Below are 20,419 nucleotides of genomic sequence, written 5' to 3'. Positions count from 1 at the left end.
ACCTTAGACTCATCTATATTCGCATCATGTATAACTGACTTCACAATATCAATTGCTTTTTGAAACAAGTCTTTATTGATGTCGTCGAAGATCTCCCTAGTAATTGTACTCTCAAAATCAATCTTTCCCGAAAATCCGTCCACGCGAAGGCTGAAATTGAAAATAGAAATTGAAATAGAAAATAGTCTTCATTTTTTAATAACCTATAATATATATCTGATGCCCCTTCTAACAATTAATTCATTTAAATTTACTAAGACAATCTGTTTCAGGAGTGGCCAACCTGCGGCTCTTGCTCCGGTTTCATGCCGCTCTTTTCAACTTGGTTATTATAAGAAAAAAATATCTTGCACAAAATAACTACAATCCATTATATTTCTAATATCATTATTGTGATTCGTCGTTCATTGTCTTTTACGTCGAATATACACGGACTCTTTCATTCACTTTGCCATGTAATCATCCATTATTACGCCACAATCAAAGAATTTGTTCGGCGACAAACGGGCGGTTTACCATTTAAAAGTGAAGTAATTAAAGATCAGATAAAACGTCACAGATTACGTCGTTCACGACTCATTCAATTCTGAGACGGATTGATTGAAATTCCCTCTGGAGCTAGACTTAGATGAGGCCTGTACTGACTTGAAGATAATCGATCCTAATAAGAAAGACCAACGCTTTATAGCAGTGGTTCTTAACCTGGGTTCGATCAAACCCCTGGGGTACCAGTGAAGCTGTACCGGTGATTCAACGAAGGTCCTCTGAAACGGTTTAATATTCTGGGACATTTCAATTATCTTTATAATTACCTTTATAATATTTAATAATTACTACCAATTATATTTCTAATACCCTCATTGTGATTCATCGTTCATTGTCTTTTATGTCGAATATACACGGATCCTCTCATTCACTTTGCCATGGAATCATCCATTATTACGCCACAATCAAAGTAATTATTCGGCGGCAAACGCGCAGTTTACCATTTAAAAGTGAAGTAAATAAAGTTCAGATAAAACGTCACAGATTACGTCGTCCACGACTCATTCAATTCTGAGACGGATTGATTGAAATTCCCTCTGGAACTAGACTTAGATGAGGCCTGTACTGAGTTGAAGATAATCGATCGTAATAAGAAGTCTAGACCAACGCTTTATGGCAGTGGTTCTTAACCTGGGTTCGATCAAACCCCTGGGGTACCAGTGGTGATTCGACGAAGGTATGAAACGGTTTAATATTCTGGGACATTTCAATTACCTAGCCTAATAATTATGCACAAATACCTATATTTCATTGAAGATATTTAAACATAAACGTTCAACAACTAATAAATTAGCATAGTTGTGTGTATAGCTTCGAGCAGATTTAAGTATAGTGAACATGACTGTGTTCTAGACCTTGGATTCTAGTACATTTTTTCATTTGAAGCTCATATCGTCACTGATGCCGCACCAGGGGCTTATCCAGAAATTTTCAAAGGGGGGGTTCTGAATTTTATTTTTTTTTGCCAAGTTAGATTGAAACAGCTTGGGGGTCCAATCGAACGCTGGAGTACCTGTGTTTTTAGTAGTCTTGGGGACTAAGAAGCATTTCGAGCTACGGAAAATTGCTATCTATGACACAGAAAATTGATATTATTTTTTTTACATTTCAAAAGAGGGGGTTTCGACTCGGAAAAGCATATCAATGGGAAAATACCCCAAGGTCAAACGAGGTGAATGTGGGAAATAGTTAACATACGTCTGCGAATCTGTGTTTTCTACCCTAAAATATGTGAAATCATAGCATTGATCTATCCTGAATGGAACCCATGTGAAAGAACTGCTTCGATTTGTTACAACGACATAAAAGCCAAATTCTTGCCATTATCATGTTGCTTAGTGACATTCACAATGAAGTAGCATTCTAGCAGAGCTGAATAAAGGTATATCTGATGTGCATGTGTGTTTTTGGTTATAAATGGCTCTTCGCGGTAAAAAATAGTACGAAATGCGGATTTTGTCCTCGAACTGGTTGGCAACCCCTGATTTTTTTGATAATACTTGAATTAGAGTAAATATACCTTGCGCTGACAGTCTCAGATAGAGTTCTTTTTGCTTTTTCGCACGCAACTCTTAATCGATTGAGCGCTTTCTTATCTTTTGACATGTCGATATCATGTAAATGCTCGAATTGTTTTTGAAAGTGCTCCACCATTCTGTCATCAATATTATTGCCTGGAAATTAGAGATATAGATAAATAAAGTTTCTTAATTTCACGTTATTGTTTTAGGTCAGAGTGTTCTAAACCCTGGCTTCTTGTCGCCCGATTATAAATTACCATGGCTCGTATTACATAAGCTGACATAGTGAAATGGTGTCATTGGTGAAAACCAAAAAAAAATGCATTTTGGAATTGTTTTGTCATAAAAACAACTGCAAAAATCCTCTGACACATTGTCGCATCACCAACGTTGTTGAATTTACTATTGACATGCATAGCTGAGACAGTCCCAGGCTAATTGAGTAGTGGGCTTGGCCAACCGAAACTGGTTAAAAGACAGTTTTTCGATTTCGACACCGTTGAATGACTTGAAACTTCCAAAAGTTGATTCTATCTCTTTCTTCGGGAATATTCGTTAACAATATTTCAATATGCTAAATAGACAACTGAATACTAGGCTATGCCCGCGTCGGTGCCAAAGGAATATAGTCTAACACGGCATGTTATCGATGTTCGTGAGCATTTCATTTATAAAAAAAAATTCCCGGTGTCGTTGTAAAGAGTCTGAAATCTAATACAAGGAATAAGTTAGGAGACAAGAAATTGCATGTCAGTTCAAGACTGAAAACGACTAACACAATTGTTGATATAAAAACATTGATAAATAATAATTAAATGTATTGGGACTAATGTGGCCAGCGAACAACACAAAATTGATATTGTGACCCCCAACGTCAACAACATAGGATCACCCAGTTCTAGGTTATGAAAAATATTTTGAAATGATGTAAAACCATTTTTTACCTCCAAAATGTGTGTCACCTCCAGTTGCTAAAATCTTAAAGACACAATCTTTAACCGCTACAACGGACACATCAAAGAAACCGCCACCAAGATCAAACACGAGTAAATTGCATATTGATGTAACCTGAAAATTAATTGCTTACCTATAAGTTAACAAGCAATAGGATGATGATTGAAAAAATATATAATTTTATTAATGAAAATGAGAATAATCAACTAAAATGTGTACTATTAGTTAAGTGATACTAAAACCTACTCCTTCCAAACGGTTAATTTCAAAATACCAAAAGTTGTTTGAATAAAAAAAATACCTTCGTCTTCGAACCAAAAGCAATTGCAGAAGCAGTAGCTTCGTTTATCAATGCCTTGATATTAATGCCTGCAATAGATCCGGCATCTTTCACTGCTGTTCGTTGCGCATCACTAAAATTAGAAGGAACCGAGACAACAGCATCGATAACTTCCTCGCACAGATATTTTTCTGCTGTGATTTTTGATTGACTAAGAAGCATTGCACAGATCTGCTCTGCATTCAGCTCATTGTTCTCGTTCTTGTATTTAACCTACAAAATAACTAAATTCATTTATGTAATCTAATACTGTTTGTTGTTCGTTTTTTAAAAATAAAACATAAATTTGGATATTATATGAAGCCGTCCCATGTTTTGAAAATTTTCAGAATCTTTTTTCCTAATTAAACAAATGGTGAAACTCATTTATCAATTTAAAAGACTTCTTGATAGAAACCACATTGAATGGGGATATGAACATTTCAATTTAAGATTTAACATCAATTAATAGCGATACACAATTCAAAAGTTTTAATTCGTTTTTTTTTAACAAAATTGGTTAAAAATAGAGTGTGCTATACATACGGTTATGACAGGTTTATTCCCACGATCAACAACTTCGAAACCCCATTTTTCCACATCTTTTAGTACTATTGGATCATCATAACAACGCCCCAACAAATGTTTGATATCTAAAACAATTTGATTGATTTATGTTTCGATTTATCTATGTCAGAACATCTGTGGCATATACAGAATTGTATTCCAGTTATTTTGTAAATCCAAACTGCAAAAATGAAACGTAATAATATTACCTTCAGTATGACAAAACTACATTCATAGTCCAACAGTAATTGTACAAAACTTTTGTCGCTTCAGAAGTATGTGTACAAGGAGGTAACCAATTTTGTTCGCCTACTTTACATCATTTTGTGTAAATGGATGAAAGCGTATGGGCTAGGGATATGGTTCCATTACATTTGAACCCACGTACATTTGAACCCATGACAATTGCACCTGTATGCTATTGTATTATGGAATTTTTTTTGTTTCACGGATAGTTAAATTCATATTAACCCTAACCCATTGATTTTAGCACCCGCATATAGATTGAACCCGTGGATATACGCATGGGTTCAAATGTACATGGGTTCAAATGTACGGTCACCTAGGGATATATTCACTTGGCCAACACCGACAGCCCCCGAACCTAATGAACTTTTTGTACAAGAAGCCTGAAGCAATAGCATGTATAATCAAAATGAATAAATCTACCATATACTGTATTTTTCATATTAGTAAATGATTGGTGAACAGCTGCATCGTCGTACAGTCTTTCAGCTTCGGTAAACGCAACGTAAGATAAAGTACGAGCCTTGTCTTGGTCATTGGGTATTATGTTTACCTACAATAAATAAAAATATATTTCATATAATATGATATTTAATATGAACTAACCTAATTTGATTCCAGTTTCGTAAAATTTTCGTGATATGGTTTTAGCATTTATCTAAACTAAAGTATTCAAGTGATTACACTAGATAACACAAATTTTCTGCCTGGCTTCTAACTATTATCTTCCAGTTGGGTACACACCAAAACTAAAAAATATGGCATTTTTTTAATTTGGTTTTGTAGAAATGGGGATCTTCTTTATATCAAGTTTTTATGACATAAAACATTGTAAAACTTCAAATATAGCATAGTATTTCAGCAACTGATCTTTGTATTATATGTTTGAAACCTTTTGTAAATTATTACTACAGACCCATTTCAAATTCTTTTTATCTTCTAAAAAGACTACAAATTGATCAAAAAGTTTTTTTTTTTTAATTTTGCACTATAGTTCAAGTCAATATCACGAATAAGCTCCATATGGTCAATATCATGCATCCAGCGTTCACTCAATGGTAACAGACGTTTAAATCCAAATATACCGCGATAGCGTGTAAAAAGAGAAAATTTTCAATGATATCAATGTTTAGATGAGACAGTTGTAGGGTCCCATTTGATGTCACCTTTCCTGCCGAAACACTTCAGTTCTTGTTAGGTATTTGTGCATTTTGTAGTGTGAAACTGCACGTCTCTACTATCCTAATGGCAATATCAACATGGAAGTTTTGTTACGTTACGTCAATTTTTTTAAATACATTAGTTATACAAAAAATATGTTCTTCTACAACGAATAAAAGAAACTAGTTGATAAATGTCATTATTACTGAAAAATTGGAGTATGCTATAAAACGTTAATCATTTTTATTCTTCTGTAAAAATAAATATGTTTATTACCTTCCCATCTTTGTATGCTGCAACAGTGCAATACGTTGTTCCAAAATCAATTCCGATTGAAGCCATTCTGATTACTATTTGAAAGCTTTTTTAGACACTTGACTAAAAAGAGAAAATATTGTGTTAAAAAGTACTGAAATTCAGCAAGACAGAGGAGGGGCGATACTCGTTTATGTTTTCCGTGATAGCGTGATGATAAAATGTTTCCGAGAATCGTACGCGTTCCTTGAGTGGGAATTAGTCTTTAATTCTGAGACGGCTGTTGTGGATTCCATTGAACTGTTAACCGTATGCGACACGAACTTTGTTTTACAATGTTTGTGCTGAATGGTGTCAGATCTGGCAATATTTGCCCAGAGATAATGCCATAACAATGGAATCTATGATTAATAACGACATGGATGTCTATTTTTATGGGTATCACTGTACAAATTTGCAGGGTAAACAAAGTGGTTTATCGTTTTTAGATTTTATTATAATTCCCCAACTATGAATTTATCGTAAAGAAAGGTCAAAGACCCCTTGAACACGATCTGTTAAACCAGTTCATATGACTGATATAAAAATATTTGAGATTTGCGATTTAGAAATAAATAAATATTATGTCCTTCCAATACTATATATTTACGGCACACGGAGAAACAAAATATCTTTTGGTGCCTTTTTGATGCAAGGATTTTAATGTTTATGATCAAGAGCAGTCTATAATAAACGTCATTTTACAAAGGATAAATCCTGAAATAAACCCACCAATTTTTTACTTATCTCTACAAAAATTATAAAAATTTATTTAACACGTGAATTTTTATGTTAATAATGATTGAACTTATAGGTGTCAGTAAGGACGTATTTTCCAACAGGTATACGTATTAGCTCGTATTCTTTCTAGAATATTTTCCAAATGACGAAGGTCGTGTTGCACAGGGTCACTCTGAATTTCATTAAAAAATTAGAGGACGTTATGTATTATGGCCGTCACGGGTCGATTTGGCTTCACTAGCCGAAAGTGTGGTCACTTTAATATGCCAGTCATAAATAAAAAGCATTTTATCATAACACAAAAATAAAATTATACTCTCACATGTTCAACGTAAAATGTTGCGACACGAAACAAAACATGCGAACAACAACTTCTGAAAATCGATTTAAACATTGATTTCAAGATTCCTGAATTTTAATTTTAAATTTTGAGAAAAATAGAAAGGAGATATTGAGCAAAGCCACGCAATTAAGTTATACCTTCAAAATCCATATTTCTTTACATGACAACTTATACTAATATACAGAATGCATAAAAGATGTTGAAATATTCTTCTATAAAAAAACATCACAATTCTATTATATCAACACCCATTAAAAATGACTGTCTCAAAAATGACCCACATTTATCATAGAACTATGCAATCGCAAACATTTGAAGATTTTTAAAAGCTCACTCATATATTACGCTAATCCAGCCACAAGACAGAAAAACAAATCTGAGATGTATTTCATGGAAAACTTCAATATCATTGTCTATTTGGAGCTACCAACAATTTTTCCTGCTACTATATTAAAAAAAGATCATTAAATTGTGGATGAACGACGCCCTTTATGAAAATTTTTAAATTAGATACTAAATGATCTTTTAATGCACGGCGAAGCGATATACACATCTAAACGAAGCGTTCGTAGAATGCACATAATGTTTTTCTATGTGTGTTTCGCGTGATATATTATCCAGGCAAGGTCAAATCTTTAAGATTATGGCAATAAAGCTGCAAAGAGTCTGTGTTCTATAGCGACGGGATTATCTACGATCAAAAAAGGCGTGGCTTGATGATATTTTTAAACGTCATAAAAAAGCAATATAAATAATTTTAGGATTCTATGTAGCTAAAATGGTAAAAAATGAGAAAGTTGTTCTGTACAGCGGCTCTTTGGTTTGCTTTTCAGGTACTCATCATAGAGCGTTTATTTCTTCAGAAAATATAGTATGGGTAAGCAGTAAAATTTAGGTATTGTTCGAATTTTTCAACAGCCCATAGAATGACAATGAGATTAACCCACGAAATGAGGCGCAAAATTGCTGTTTGGCAAGAAGCATATGAACTAGTAAGAAATCAGCTCCTCATTAACTAAAAACTTGGAATTAATTTTGCTCCTACACGACGAACAATTTATGCAATTCGTCGTAAATTTATGAAAACTGGATTTGTAGTTGATGCACAAAGCATCAGGAAGACCAAGGAGCGGATGCTCTGAGAAAACATTCAGAGCTGAGTTAATTCCAAATTCTCTGTTGATTAAAGAGGCGCTGAGTTTGCCTTACTGATTTATATGCTTCTTGCCAAACAGCAATTGTCCACCTGATTTCTTGGGTTATGTGGGTTGTTGAAAAAAGCAATCAATACCTAAATTTTACTACTTATCCATAAGATGTTTCATGAAGAAATGAAAGCAAATCAAAATTAAAAGTGTATACTTACTTTTGAGACACCCTGCATATCAAGTTTCTAATGAATTCACACAGCATAACTGCTAATAGTACTGATAACTTCGAGTAGTTTAGTTTTGTAGTTAAAATACATATACAGATGAGTATGTACTCTGATTTATTGTTGGATTAATAAATAGTGGATCTAATATGAAATTTCTTGTTGACTACCTGAGGCCTTCGTTTTGAAGTATTGCAGGAACGTTAGTACAAAATTTTGTAATATCGAGCAAATCTTTGATAACATTCTAAAAAAAGTTCGCTACTGAAATATTGATATACGAGGCAATAAATAGAACACAGGTCCTTTTACTACTGTCAAAATTGCGCAAAATACAAAAATATCCTATTTGCATCAAATTTATTTTGTGTAAATATTAACTGCTGTTCACAATTTTTTTTTATGTATTTATAACTCAACGATATTATTTCCAGTTATCATTTCCAAATTGACAGCCTAATAGAGAGAGTCAGCTTTCTTTGGGATTCAATTTTATTCAACTTAGAATTTTTTGCTGTGAGTCATTCTCAATTACTTTGTGTGTATCCAATTATTAAAGACAATTTCGGTGAAATATTCTTACAACATGTGACATACCTAAGCCATAGTTTAACAATCACAAGCAAACAAAATATCTCAGGAGGCACAGTAGGTGTAAGTAAACAAACATTGTTTCGTTAAATATGATTAAGAAATACAATTGTACTCTAATCTGTACGCAATTCGCTTGTTTGGAAAGTGATGTAATGGAAAAGTACAGTGATATTTACGAGCAAATATTGACGACTCTAACAGAGGTACGTTGTACTTTACCAAAATTTTATGCGTATATCAAACCTCATAATATATACTCGTTTGGTTAAACTTGTATCGTAATAAAATCGAGAATTATATTTTGTGTCACAACAAAATCTGTGTGTTTGAATATTGAACGTCAGAAAACTCCAATCTCTAGTCGACAAAATTATAATCTTGTTTTATATTCAGAGCAAATTAGTGTTTATAGGAACAGAGAGAAATTAAAAAATTCAAAGCATAAAGGGTAGGTATCGAATTGCTCAAAATTATCAATTGTATGGTTTTTAAAGCAAAAAATTTTACTTTGTTAGTACCTTTGATATCCTGACTTTCTGGTGAGCTGAAAAAGAACAACAATACGCTAGTGCCCCTATACATCAAATATAAATTTTCTAATGTTAGTATAACTTCGTGATTCAAAACCTTATGTTGGTTTGTCTACACATTTTAATTCTGCAGTATATCATATTTTCCTGCAAAGTATTTCTACACTAGTTATTTCTACTTGAAATAGGTCTCAGCAGGAAAGGCACCGTGTTTGTTTTCCTAAATGTTATATATTAAAACTATATACCTACTCTAAAACTATCAACTGGAGTTCTTTGAAAAGCTTATTTGACAACAATACCTCTGAAGCATTTACAACAAGTGTTGATCGTACACATATTTCGTCAATTTCAAATATTTAACAAATTAGTCTTACAAAACTAACTCTAACACATGTAGGACTAGATCGGGCAATGGCTTGAGTAATTATGCGTTGAAATATTACACAAATAAAAAATACAACAACTGTTAACAACGCCTACGCTTCCAAAGAATTCTACGTGTAAATAAAGGTTTCCCTGAACGCAACATTTCTCTCGAACAAGGGAAATTACCGGGACCGAAACGAGAATGTAGTCCCTGGTGAAACAGAAAGGGAGTTTGAATTTTAAAATTCAAACACAGAAGAAACTAGTTGCTCAGTTGCTTGTACATACTAACAGTTATTTCTAGAAGGCAAGAATGTCTGGAAATTTGAAAAGCAATCATTGTTGAAGTTGTGGTGATTACTTACTTATTATTTCTTGAATATATATCTTAAATAGGAGTCGAAAGTAGCCTCCAAAGTACAAAATGTGGAATATGAAAGGTTGAGGTATATGTATATATTGGTGATATTTATGGCTTGATACCATACAAAAGTGAAACAAAATACGTTCAGAACACAGTGAGTCAATTACTATGCACCCATTTGGTAGGCGAGAAAATCTTCATTTGTATATTTGCCTATTAGTTGCTTTACTTGGTATTTGGTAATCTTAAACTTAACTGTAGTAGAATTTTCTGAGGCTAAAATCAAATGCCTGTTTTTTGTAATGAAAACAATATTTAAAAATCATTTTACAAATATCTCTAATTATTACATCAATTTGTTATTGCGATAACAACAGCTAGACAGAGACAAACGACCTTAAATAAATTTCAGATATATTTATTTCTTCATATACGTTACTGAGTTTCGAGAATCTATGTCAAAACTAGATTTCGAACTTTTACTACGCCAGTATTCGTACTTCAGTTTGGTGTCACACGCGATACAGATTTTAACTGAGGAAGAGGTTCTCGATCATAGTCAGTCAACCGTATAACTAACTCTACGGTGGTGTTTTCATATAAGTCGAGGCTATGTGAAAAAAACGTTTATTTATGTGGCAATGGTACGTTCCCATATTTTTTAATATTTTCCTAGCAGTGTTTTTCGAAATTAGCTAGATTAGTTTTAAAACTTATCCGTTATTTAAAATAATATCCGAAAATACGAAAAAATTGTTTGCCGACGTTTAGATGGAGATGAATTTATTAGCGAAGGGAACTGGTGGACCTCTCTATGTACATCTAACAAAGGTACTTTGTACTCTACCAAGATTTTATGCGTATATGAAACCGCATAATATATACTTGTATGGTTAGAGATAGGGCTGGGCATTTTCCAATACCTGATGATTTCAGAATCGAATATTTTTTTCGAATTGAATCGAATCTCGAATACTTGGGATATATATAATTGTATGCGATTTTTTTTATTGTAATTGGTCCTTTCAACATATGAATTACTGAAAACGTAAAATACATCACTCAGACAGATTGCTGAGCTTTCAAACACAATAAGAAACACGTTCTATCAATAACTCTCTACAGAAAATAGTCATATATCCTAATTGCAGTGATAAAATATGGCTCCGATTCAATAAAATTGAGGAATTCACGTCGACCATTGGCGGTAAGAAAAAAAAACAAGATTGCGGCGATTCGAAATATTGCTCTGTACCGAATCGAATAATTTACTATTCGATTCCATTTGAAAGTCGATTTGAAATGCCCAGCCTTAGTTGGAGATGTATCGTAATAAAGTCGAGAATTATATTTTGTGTCAAAACAAAATTTGTGTGCTTGAATAATAAAGGTCAAAAACTCCAAACTCCTGTCGACAAAAAATATAATCTCGTTTCATATTTAGCGCAAATTAAAATTTATAGGAACAGGAAAAAATTAAAAAATCCAATACATAAGGGATTAAGGGTAGGTATCGAATTGATCGAAATTATCGATTGTATGACTTTTAATGCAAAAAGTAATATTTTGTTAGTACCTTTGATATACTGACTTCCTGGTGAGCTGAAAAAAAAAAACTCCCGTGCCCCTATAGAATCTAGAAAATTTTATACCTACTCTAAAACTATCAACTGGATCACTTTAAAAAGCTCATTTGACAACAATACCTCTGAAGCATTTACAACCAGTGTTGGTCGTATACATAATTCACCAATTTCAAATATTTAACAAATTAGTCTTATACATTTATACAAAAACTAACTCTAGCACCTGAAAGACTAGATCAGGCAATGGCCTGAGTAATTATGCGTTGCAATATTACACAAATAAAAAATACATCAACTGTTTAACAACGCCTACGCTTCCAAAGAATTCTACGTGTAAACAAAGGTTTCCCTGAACGCAACATTTCTCTCGAACGAGGGAAATTACCGGGACCGAAACAAATGTAGAAGAATGTAGTCCCGGTGAAACAGAACGGGAGTTTAAATTTTAAAAATCTAAACGCAGAGGAAACTTGTTGCTCAGTTGCTTGTACATACGAACAGTTATTTCTAGAGGGCAAGCATGTCTGGAAATTCGAAAGCAATCATTGGTAAGGTTGTGGTGATTACTTACTTGTTATTTCCAAAATTTATCTCTTAGATAGGAGTCGAAAGTAGCCGCCAAACTACAGAATGTGGAATATAAAAGGTTGAGGTATATGTATATATTGGTGATATTTATCGCTTGATACTATACAAAAGTAAAACAAAATACGTTCAAAACGCAGTGATTCAATTTCTATAAACCAATTGGTTATGCGAGAAAATATTCATTTGTACATGTTCCTATTAGTTGCTTTACTTAATTTTTGTTAATTTTAAATATTGCTCTACTAGAATCTTCTAAGGCTGTTTGCCTGTTTTTTGTAATGGAAACAATATTTTAAAATAATTTTACAAATATCTCTAATTATTTCACCAATATGTTATTGCGATAACAACAGCTAGACAGAGACAAATGACCTTGAATAAATTTTAGGTTTTCGTTTGTGTAGTTCAGTATTACGCAGTTAAAGGCACTTGTCCGAAATTTCAAATTATACTTAAGTACTGCTCAATTCAAATTATTTTATTTCTGTAACTGTTTTTCGACATTCAACATGTAGCCTCGATCTTTTGCGTCGCATATGCTGAAAAGTATGAACCTATTCATAGCTTCTGCGTAATACATTTTGAAAATTTTTTGAACCGTAACTCCTGTCAAGATTCGTCAGGTAAAAGCTTGTTTGAATAAAACGTCTACGATTGAGGTATTACGTGGTATGCTAGACCAGGGGTTCTCAAACTTTTGGTGTCACGGAGCCCTAAAGAGATTGAATATTATTCACGGAGCCCCACAATAAATTTTAAAAATTGACCAAATAAAAAAGCACATTAATACCTAGCGATTATTGTTCTCAAGTAAGTTACAAATACTTTACTTAATTCAAATGCTAAAATTTTTTAATAGGGTTGATTTGATACAGTCCATAAGTAAACCCAAATTTCACAGATAAATTATATATATTAAGTCTGTTAATTTGACACTAGATAAACATATTAATGAATTTGGGGTCGAACCCCCTTCATTTTAATAAAAGTCGCTAAGAACGTGCGCTACTGCATTTTGTTAAAATGGCCGTTTGTTGTCGTCAGGTTGACGTGTTTTTAAACCGTAGTTGATAGATGTTTGTCTGTTAGATGCACGCAATATCTCAAGAAGGCGTGGTTGTATCTGCTCTAAATTTTGCATGTGCATTCATCATATCTCGGACCAGAAGCCTATTGATTTTAGATGAATTATGTCGTATAATTAGCGAGTTATTAATTAATCAGTGATGGGACACGCGGTGTCACTATAGAATCATGGATCGAAACCGCAGCTTCGATCGATAAGATTCGGTCTCCGACCGATATTCTCGTTTTCACGTCAATATCTATTCTTTCAAAATCACAAATTTTCGATAGTAGGCCTACTTACCGACCGACTTTTGTGCGCAGTCCGACATTGTTTCTGATATCTTAAGTTCAAGATACACGGTAGTCCATGGCATCTTCGTTCACTTGACTTTGGTTCTTTGTTTCAGAGATCTCCATTGTAGTAATGATTTTATATTCTCGTAAGTCGACGCAACCGCAGGTTATATTGAACACAGTTAATTAAGGCATTTTAAATATGCCCTCATCGGTCATATATTGTGCAATCGTAAAATGTACTCATGGAGATTTTAACGCCGACCTGGGAATTTTTGCAATGGCGATATCTTGCTTAAAAATATTCTTGAGTGCTGGAGTGCTGAATGAACAACTCAAACTTGACTAATCCCACGATACGATTCCATTCATAGTTGGCTGTTTAGCACATATGTTGTATTAATGAGGACGAGGAGATAATATATTTTCATTTTAGTAAACGTAACAGTAATCTGGACTCAAAGGAAAGTAACGATGAGCACAATCAGATTAATATGACAGTACATTTTAAATGCTCGCATTGGAAGGGAATTTTACGCAACAGAAAACACGTTGTCCGCTTGGAAAGTCTTTTTTAACGAGTGCCGTAATTGCAAAGACTGTTGCGCGGGGATTTCCGATTCCAATTTTGACATCCTCTCCAATTTAAAAATTTTTAGCTGCGCCTCTGTTTATAATGTCATATATATTTAAATTACCGCCTCATTGTCATATTTTGATGATGCTGTTGCCAAATTTTATCAAGAAGCCGTTATTGCTTTTTTGAGCAGTTACAATATTATCCAAGTCAGTATTCTCAAGTAATCGAATAGCTCACGAAGCCCCTAAGTTTCTCTCGCGGAGCCCTGGGGCTCCGTACGGAGCACTTTGAGAACCTATGTGCTAGAGTCCCAGTGGTTCCCAAACTTTTTTGACCATCGCCCCCCTACAGTAGTTTATACAACTCCATCGCCCCCCAGCACTGCAAAAAATGTGAAGTCAGAAATGAATATATTACAGACCAAATAGGAAGACAAATCATACTTTATAGTGTTTTTAATGAGATGGATGAGCTTGGTGTTCTTCAGCGAGTTTTATTTATTATTAGGTGACATTTTTGTCAGACACAATCTTAAATCACCCCGTTTACTGATGTAAAGGCGATTTCGTTGTTTTGATAGCAATAGTAGCACGGCTGAAAACCCCTTTTTTACCATATAAGAGGTCGGAAATGAAAGAATACAGGGTTCTACCTCCTCAAAAATCGCCGTGCACCTACCTTATTGCATTTAACTCCCCCAAATTCACCCCATTTCACATTAAAATGATGAAAACAAAATTTATTTTCCCAAACTTTTGATAATGATTTTTGTACATCTCAATCATCCCTACAGCCTGATGACCTGCACCAAAATACATGATATATAACGATCTTCGGTAAAATTCACCCTCGATTCCTCATCCTACTATGGCCTCCAGTCCGATCACCAGTTCATAGAATTAATCAGCCATTTGTTTTAGATTCGTGGACTCGGATATGGAAAAAGCCGTGACCGACTATCGGCTACGGCCCAGGGGTTGGCAAATTTTATGTGGCTCGCTGGACAAAATTGAGGGTCGCTAGTCTTTTGCGGGACGCATATATTTTCTGAAAGTTAAAAACGAAACAGCGCGCGAAAACTGCGACAATTCATGAACTCAACTCAGTCGTCCTATTGAAAAATTATTACAATGACATTTGATGTGACACTGTCTTATTGCTGCATCACGCTTAATAGCTTTGCGACGCCAAGGAACAGTTTTTAAATGGGCATCACTAATCCTAGTTCTTTGCTTGTTTTTTGTAATGTTCATTTTCGAAAATAATTGTTCGCACAAATATGTACTTCCAAACACAAAGTGAATATTTTCGCATGGTTTGTGAAATTTTGATATAGATTTTCCTTAAGAAGATACTTTCTTACAAACATGTTGCCATTTGTCTAATTATAATTGAATTGTAGGCTCGTTAAACGAGTAGCAGCTGTTCACTAAATCGTTAGGATACTACTGACGATAATGGCGGAATTGACCGTTGCCGTTTTGATCGGTCTGTTTTAATTCAGCAGGATCCAAACATAATTCTCAAACTTCTATATCTTGACTATATTAGAGTAGCATACTGTAGTAGAAAAAGCTATACTATCCTGATATCAGCAATATTGCTAATTTAACACTCTAAAACAGTGATTCTCAAACTTTTTCTAGTCCAGAGCCGCGTTTCAAATCTCAAAATTATGAAGAGCCGCACACAAACAATGCAAGGTAAAATAGCAACAAACCTTGAGCGCGTATTTAAAATACCAAGTCATCGTAACAATAACATGCGTAACAACTAGAGCTGGGCAGAATATTCGAATAATAAAATATTTGGATGGCATTTTACTATTCGAATATCCGGTACCACGTGACCTGCGCCGCTCTGCTTGGACACCGAACTCGCGCGTCTCCAACTCAATCGTGAATTGTGCGAGATTTCCTAACGGCACTCGCTATCAGAAAAAAAGAACGACAAATTTGAAAAAGTCGTTGTTTTTGCGTTATGGTGTTATATGCTTATGCTTTTCACTTAACGTATCGTTTCAATTTCATATTTTGCAAAAGAAAAGTACCGACCGTTTCGTAAATTTAGTAAATTTATGATGAAATTACCCATTAACCAGTAAAAAACGCTTTATTGTCGACCACTTGGTGTTTCTATTAATTTCCAAATGGAGTATCGACCTCCGACGTTCTGGATCCCTGTTATGTATAAAAATATTCATTATTTGACTATTCGGTATTCGTTAAAAATATTCAAATTATTCAATTTTGCCCACCCTAAAATAACAGCCATTTAATTTGGCGTTGATTCTTATTAAGTTTGTCAATGCGGGTCGTAATCGTGAAGGATGCAAGGTGCAGTAGCTGCTTGAGAGGACCGCCAGATATTTCGGGCTATTTTCGATTACTGGAACAAAATTAAAATGCTCTAATACCTAAAATAATCATTGAGTTATTCGATTTATACATAACATTCGAAAATGCAACAAAAATTTAAATCCACGGAAGCAAGCCAATGATTACAGCCATGTCTAAAATCTTTTCAAGTGAAAGTGTTTGAGTGGCCGCGAAAACGCTTACTGTTGCGCAAATAAACACGGGGGAATCTATTCGACTAACTAATAGACTTCCGCATTTTAATTTCAAGTCAATGATTAGTTTTCAATGAATAATTTTGTTTGACAGTAATTAATTTTTAAACCATTAACAAGAGCCACAGGAAAGGTTGTTGAGAGCCGCATGCGGCTCTCAAAACCTATAGTTTGAAAATCACTGCTCTAAAATGTATATATTGCCTAAAGTTTAAATATTAACTTACAATTTAAAAACCAGTATTAACACGCACACAAAATGTATGATCATTTATCGATATATTTATTTCTTCATATACGTTACTGAGTTTGAAGAATATATGTCAAAACAAGATTCGAACTTTTAATACGCCAGTATTTATACTTCAGTTTGGTATCATACGCAATACAGATTTTAACTGAGGAAGGGTTTCTCGATCATAGTCAGTCAACCGTATAACTCAGGGGTGGCCAACCTTTCACATACCATGCGCCATGTTTTAAACATAATGTTTCAGATGCGCCGTAAATCTCTTGTATTCCCACGCCTAATGTCCGCTTCTTGTTGAAATTATATAAATTTATAATACACACACATATATACACACGTATATGTTGTTTTTACAATTTACAACTTCACATGAATAGAAATTAAGCAAGGAAGTATAATAAATAAAACTGATCGATTTTATTTAAGTACCGCCTTTATGAGACTTTTGCTGCTGTTTTACTTTCGCCAGTTTTTTTTATTCTTGGAGTTAAGTTTGTTACTGAGAGGAGAAGTGCATTCTTCAAATTTAAATCTGTAAGTCTTGACCTCGCTTTGCTTTTAATTAGTTTCATGGCAGAAAATGTTTGTTCACATCTATATGTCGTTCCGAAACGACATATAAACCCCTGGGCAAATTTTCTCAGTTCTTTAGTATCAATATCTACTCTACTCTACCCTCGATTCTAATTGGCCTTTGCTAATCAGCTGTTTGGCCTAGCGTCGCGTGATTTTACTCCAGGCTTCTTCGAGATTAGTACTTGCGTCACAGCAAGCGATTTTACGCTTCGCTTTTGTTGCCAACGGTCATTTAAAGTTTGGATGAAAAAGGTGGTATTTAGGGGTCATTTTCAGCATGTTGTGGGTTGATTTATAATAAATTTTTTAGGCTTGTGAAATTCAACTGGTTGTTCAATGGTTATTGGGAGATGTTTGGGAAGTCTGGGCAATGAAAAATCCATGTTTCAAGCTGATAAATGACGATTTTCTATTTTTCCAAAAGTTCTGAACTTTTACTTCAGTAGGGAAAAAATAGTAAATTTTACTAATTTTTGCTAAAAGTCTAGAATGAATGTCATAAAGTCCGTCCAAAGCTAACGTCGATAATCGCCTGTTGTTTCTAATTCCAACAAGCCGTAAGTGAGCGACGTGGAGTAAGAGGAATAGATTTTAAGTACAATCAAAACTCACCATGTAAATCGCAAAAAAAACGGCCAAGTGCGATTAACAATTTTGGCATGAAAAGGGTTAAAGATGCAATGCGCCACCTCTAATCATGCAATGCGCCACGTTTGGCGCATGCGCCATAAGTTGGCCACCCCTGGTATAACTCTTCGGTTCGTATGATAAGGTTTCACAATAGCTGTGGTGTTTTCATATAAGTCGAGCCTGTGTGAAAAAAACGTTTATTTAAGTGACAATGATAGGTTACTATATTTTATGAAAATTGTCTCGCTGTGATTTGAAATCAGCTATAATAGTTTTGAAACTTATCCGGACGTTTAGGTAGCGTGAATTTATTAGCGAAGGGAACTCTTGGACTTGTCAAAAATGTCATACTCCAGACTCTGAAAACTTGTTAGCCGTCAAATTTATGTCGTGCTCACAATAACAAATAAATTTTACTTTTATATAGATTTAAGAGTAAAACGGTAAATATTGCATTTACTATCAATATGCCGGCCATTGGCATAGACCTGGGAACAACTTTTTCATGTGTGGCTGTTGTCAAAAACGGGCAGGTAAGTTGGACTCACACATTTAATTTTATGTGCTATGATAGCCAGGTTTTCCTAAAATATATGCTGGACTCTTTTAAACATGTAAGGAAATATTTTTTATTGTTTGTTGGTACACGTATGAACATAATTTCAGATATCATGGAGTAGTTTCAAGTGTGTTTTTAGGGGTGAAAAATTTGCCACAAATACCGCATTTTTTCCCATGTTCACACCCGACATTCATAATTAGTTGAAAAATCTAGTAAACAATAATTGATCACCAATGCCAACTTTATTTAGTGATATGAATAATGCAAATTAGTTACTTTTCGAGTGTTAAAAACTGTTGTAATTAATTTATTACTACTAAATTATTACTATTTAAATTTATACATCTGCCAATAGGCCGTTTTAAGGAGTAATTTTTTATTTATTTTAATAGTTCCTAAATTTTGCTTTATCTGGTTGTCGTTAGGAACTAAAACACGAAAATGAGATAAATCTCGAAAGACAGTTCATTTCTTTATACTGCTATGAATGGTATATAGTTTTGAAACTGATGTTCTATTTCAATAGCTCAAGTATTTGAAATCTATAGTCTTCGTAATATTAATTTATTCAAGTTTATAGGTTGAAGTCATGCAAAACGACAGGGGAAACCGTATTACTCCTTCATACGTTGCATTCACCGAAACAGAACAATTGGTTGGCGACGCTGCAAAAGATGGAGCCACCAACAATTTCAAGAACACCGTTTTCCGTAATTAATTTAATTAATATGATTTCTATAATAGTTAATCATGGCTCAACTGCTACAGACTTTAATTTTTTCTTAGTGTTTGAGTACCAAGAAGATTATTAGCCTATCACTGTATCTCAAAGTTCTCGTCAACATTTGCAGGCAAACTTTTGATAGATGTAATCATATTTTAAAAATGTCATGATAACGAAGTCTGAATATCAAACTATACATCATTTTTTTTGTTTACATTCAGAATCAAAAAGGCTGATGGGTCGTGCGTACGATGACACAAATGTTCAGTCAGACATTGCAACGTTTCCATTTGAAGTCATCAAAGGCTCTGACGATAAACCCATCATCAAGGTTGTAAGATTCATAGATAAATGGCAACTCAATTAATTTTCAAATCAATAATTTTTTTTTTGTAAATATCACTATAATTAGATAAAGAATAACTTATTCGTTAATGTTATGAAATCATAGAAAAATGTACTATTTTCTAAGTTGATTACCTTGCATTTGTCTTAATTTGTTCAAGACTTTTGACTAGAATATAAGGAATACATCTACGGAATACCAAAAGCACAAAGAAATAGGACAACAAAATACAGTTTTTGTTGCACAGTGGTGTTAACAAAGGTTACGGCGAATTGGATGATAAAGCAATATATGCATATAGCACCTAATTCTTGCATTCCAATAATGAAAAGTAAAAGGAATATATCTTCTGAGTTCCAAATTTGGTTGGAACATTACTCGACACATCATAAAATATTATTCAAACATCCGAACAGTCGTGTACATCGCGTAAAACAGTGGCCAGTTGCCGCCAAAAAAATTTCACAAAGGTTGGTGTTGCCTTCATTCCAGTGAATATACATAAAATTCAAGCCATAATAGGTACAATTTCCGTAGAGTAGTATTTTCAATCGTTTCGGTTCGATGAAACTACAAATGAAATATTTCGGAGAGTTGAGTAAAACCCTTATTTATATACAGTAATTTAATTGCGTTACATTGTCTCAATTGTTCAAAAATATATAAAAGCAAACCTAATATTGTCAAAACAAAATAGTCTTCTGAGTGTAGAAAGCTTAA

General features: G+C 33.9%; 2 protein-coding genes across 4 annotated transcripts in view; one reads left to right on the top strand and one right to left on the bottom strand.

The window, feature by feature from the left end:
• Window positions 1-11,604, bottom strand: part of LOC120343104 (uncharacterized) — a 23,816-nt gene extending 12,212 nt beyond the window's left edge. For all 3 annotated transcript variants that reach the window (XM_078111250.1, XM_078111251.1, XM_078111252.1), the window contains exons 1-8: window positions 11,500-11,604; window positions 5,590-5,691; window positions 4,576-4,705; window positions 3,886-3,992; window positions 3,322-3,573; window positions 3,011-3,134; window positions 2,066-2,219; window positions 3-150 (exon numbers count right to left, since the gene is read on the bottom strand). In XM_078111250.1, the coding sequence (XP_077967376.1) occupies window positions 3-150; window positions 2,066-2,219; window positions 3,011-3,134; window positions 3,322-3,573; window positions 3,886-3,992; window positions 4,576-4,705; window positions 5,590-5,655 (981 nt within the window). In that variant the 5' untranslated portion in view covers window positions 5,656-5,691; window positions 11,500-11,604. The remainder of the gene's footprint in view (window positions 1-2; window positions 151-2,065; window positions 2,220-3,010; window positions 3,135-3,321; window positions 3,574-3,885; window positions 3,993-4,575; window positions 4,706-5,589; window positions 5,692-11,499) is intronic.
• The window catches only part of LOC120342414 (heat shock 70 kDa protein cognate 4-like), a 22,771-nt gene continuing 12,970 nt past the window's right edge, over window positions 10,619-20,419 (top strand). Inside the window, exons 1-4 of the mRNA XM_078111253.1 lie at window positions 10,619-10,754; window positions 18,495-18,600; window positions 19,210-19,339; window positions 19,575-19,684. Coding sequence (XP_077967379.1) covers window positions 18,535-18,600; window positions 19,210-19,339; window positions 19,575-19,684 — 306 coding nt within the window. The 5' untranslated portion in view covers window positions 10,619-10,754; window positions 18,495-18,534. The remainder of the gene's footprint in view (window positions 10,755-18,494; window positions 18,601-19,209; window positions 19,340-19,574; window positions 19,685-20,419) is intronic.

Source organism: Styela clava, chromosome 3, assembly GCF_964204865.1.
Source record: "Styela clava chromosome 3, kaStyClav1.hap1.2, whole genome shotgun sequence".
Lineage (NCBI taxonomy): Eukaryota > Metazoa > Chordata > Ascidiacea > Stolidobranchia > Styelidae > Styela > Styela clava.
This window is presented reverse-complemented; position numbering and strand designations above follow the sequence as displayed.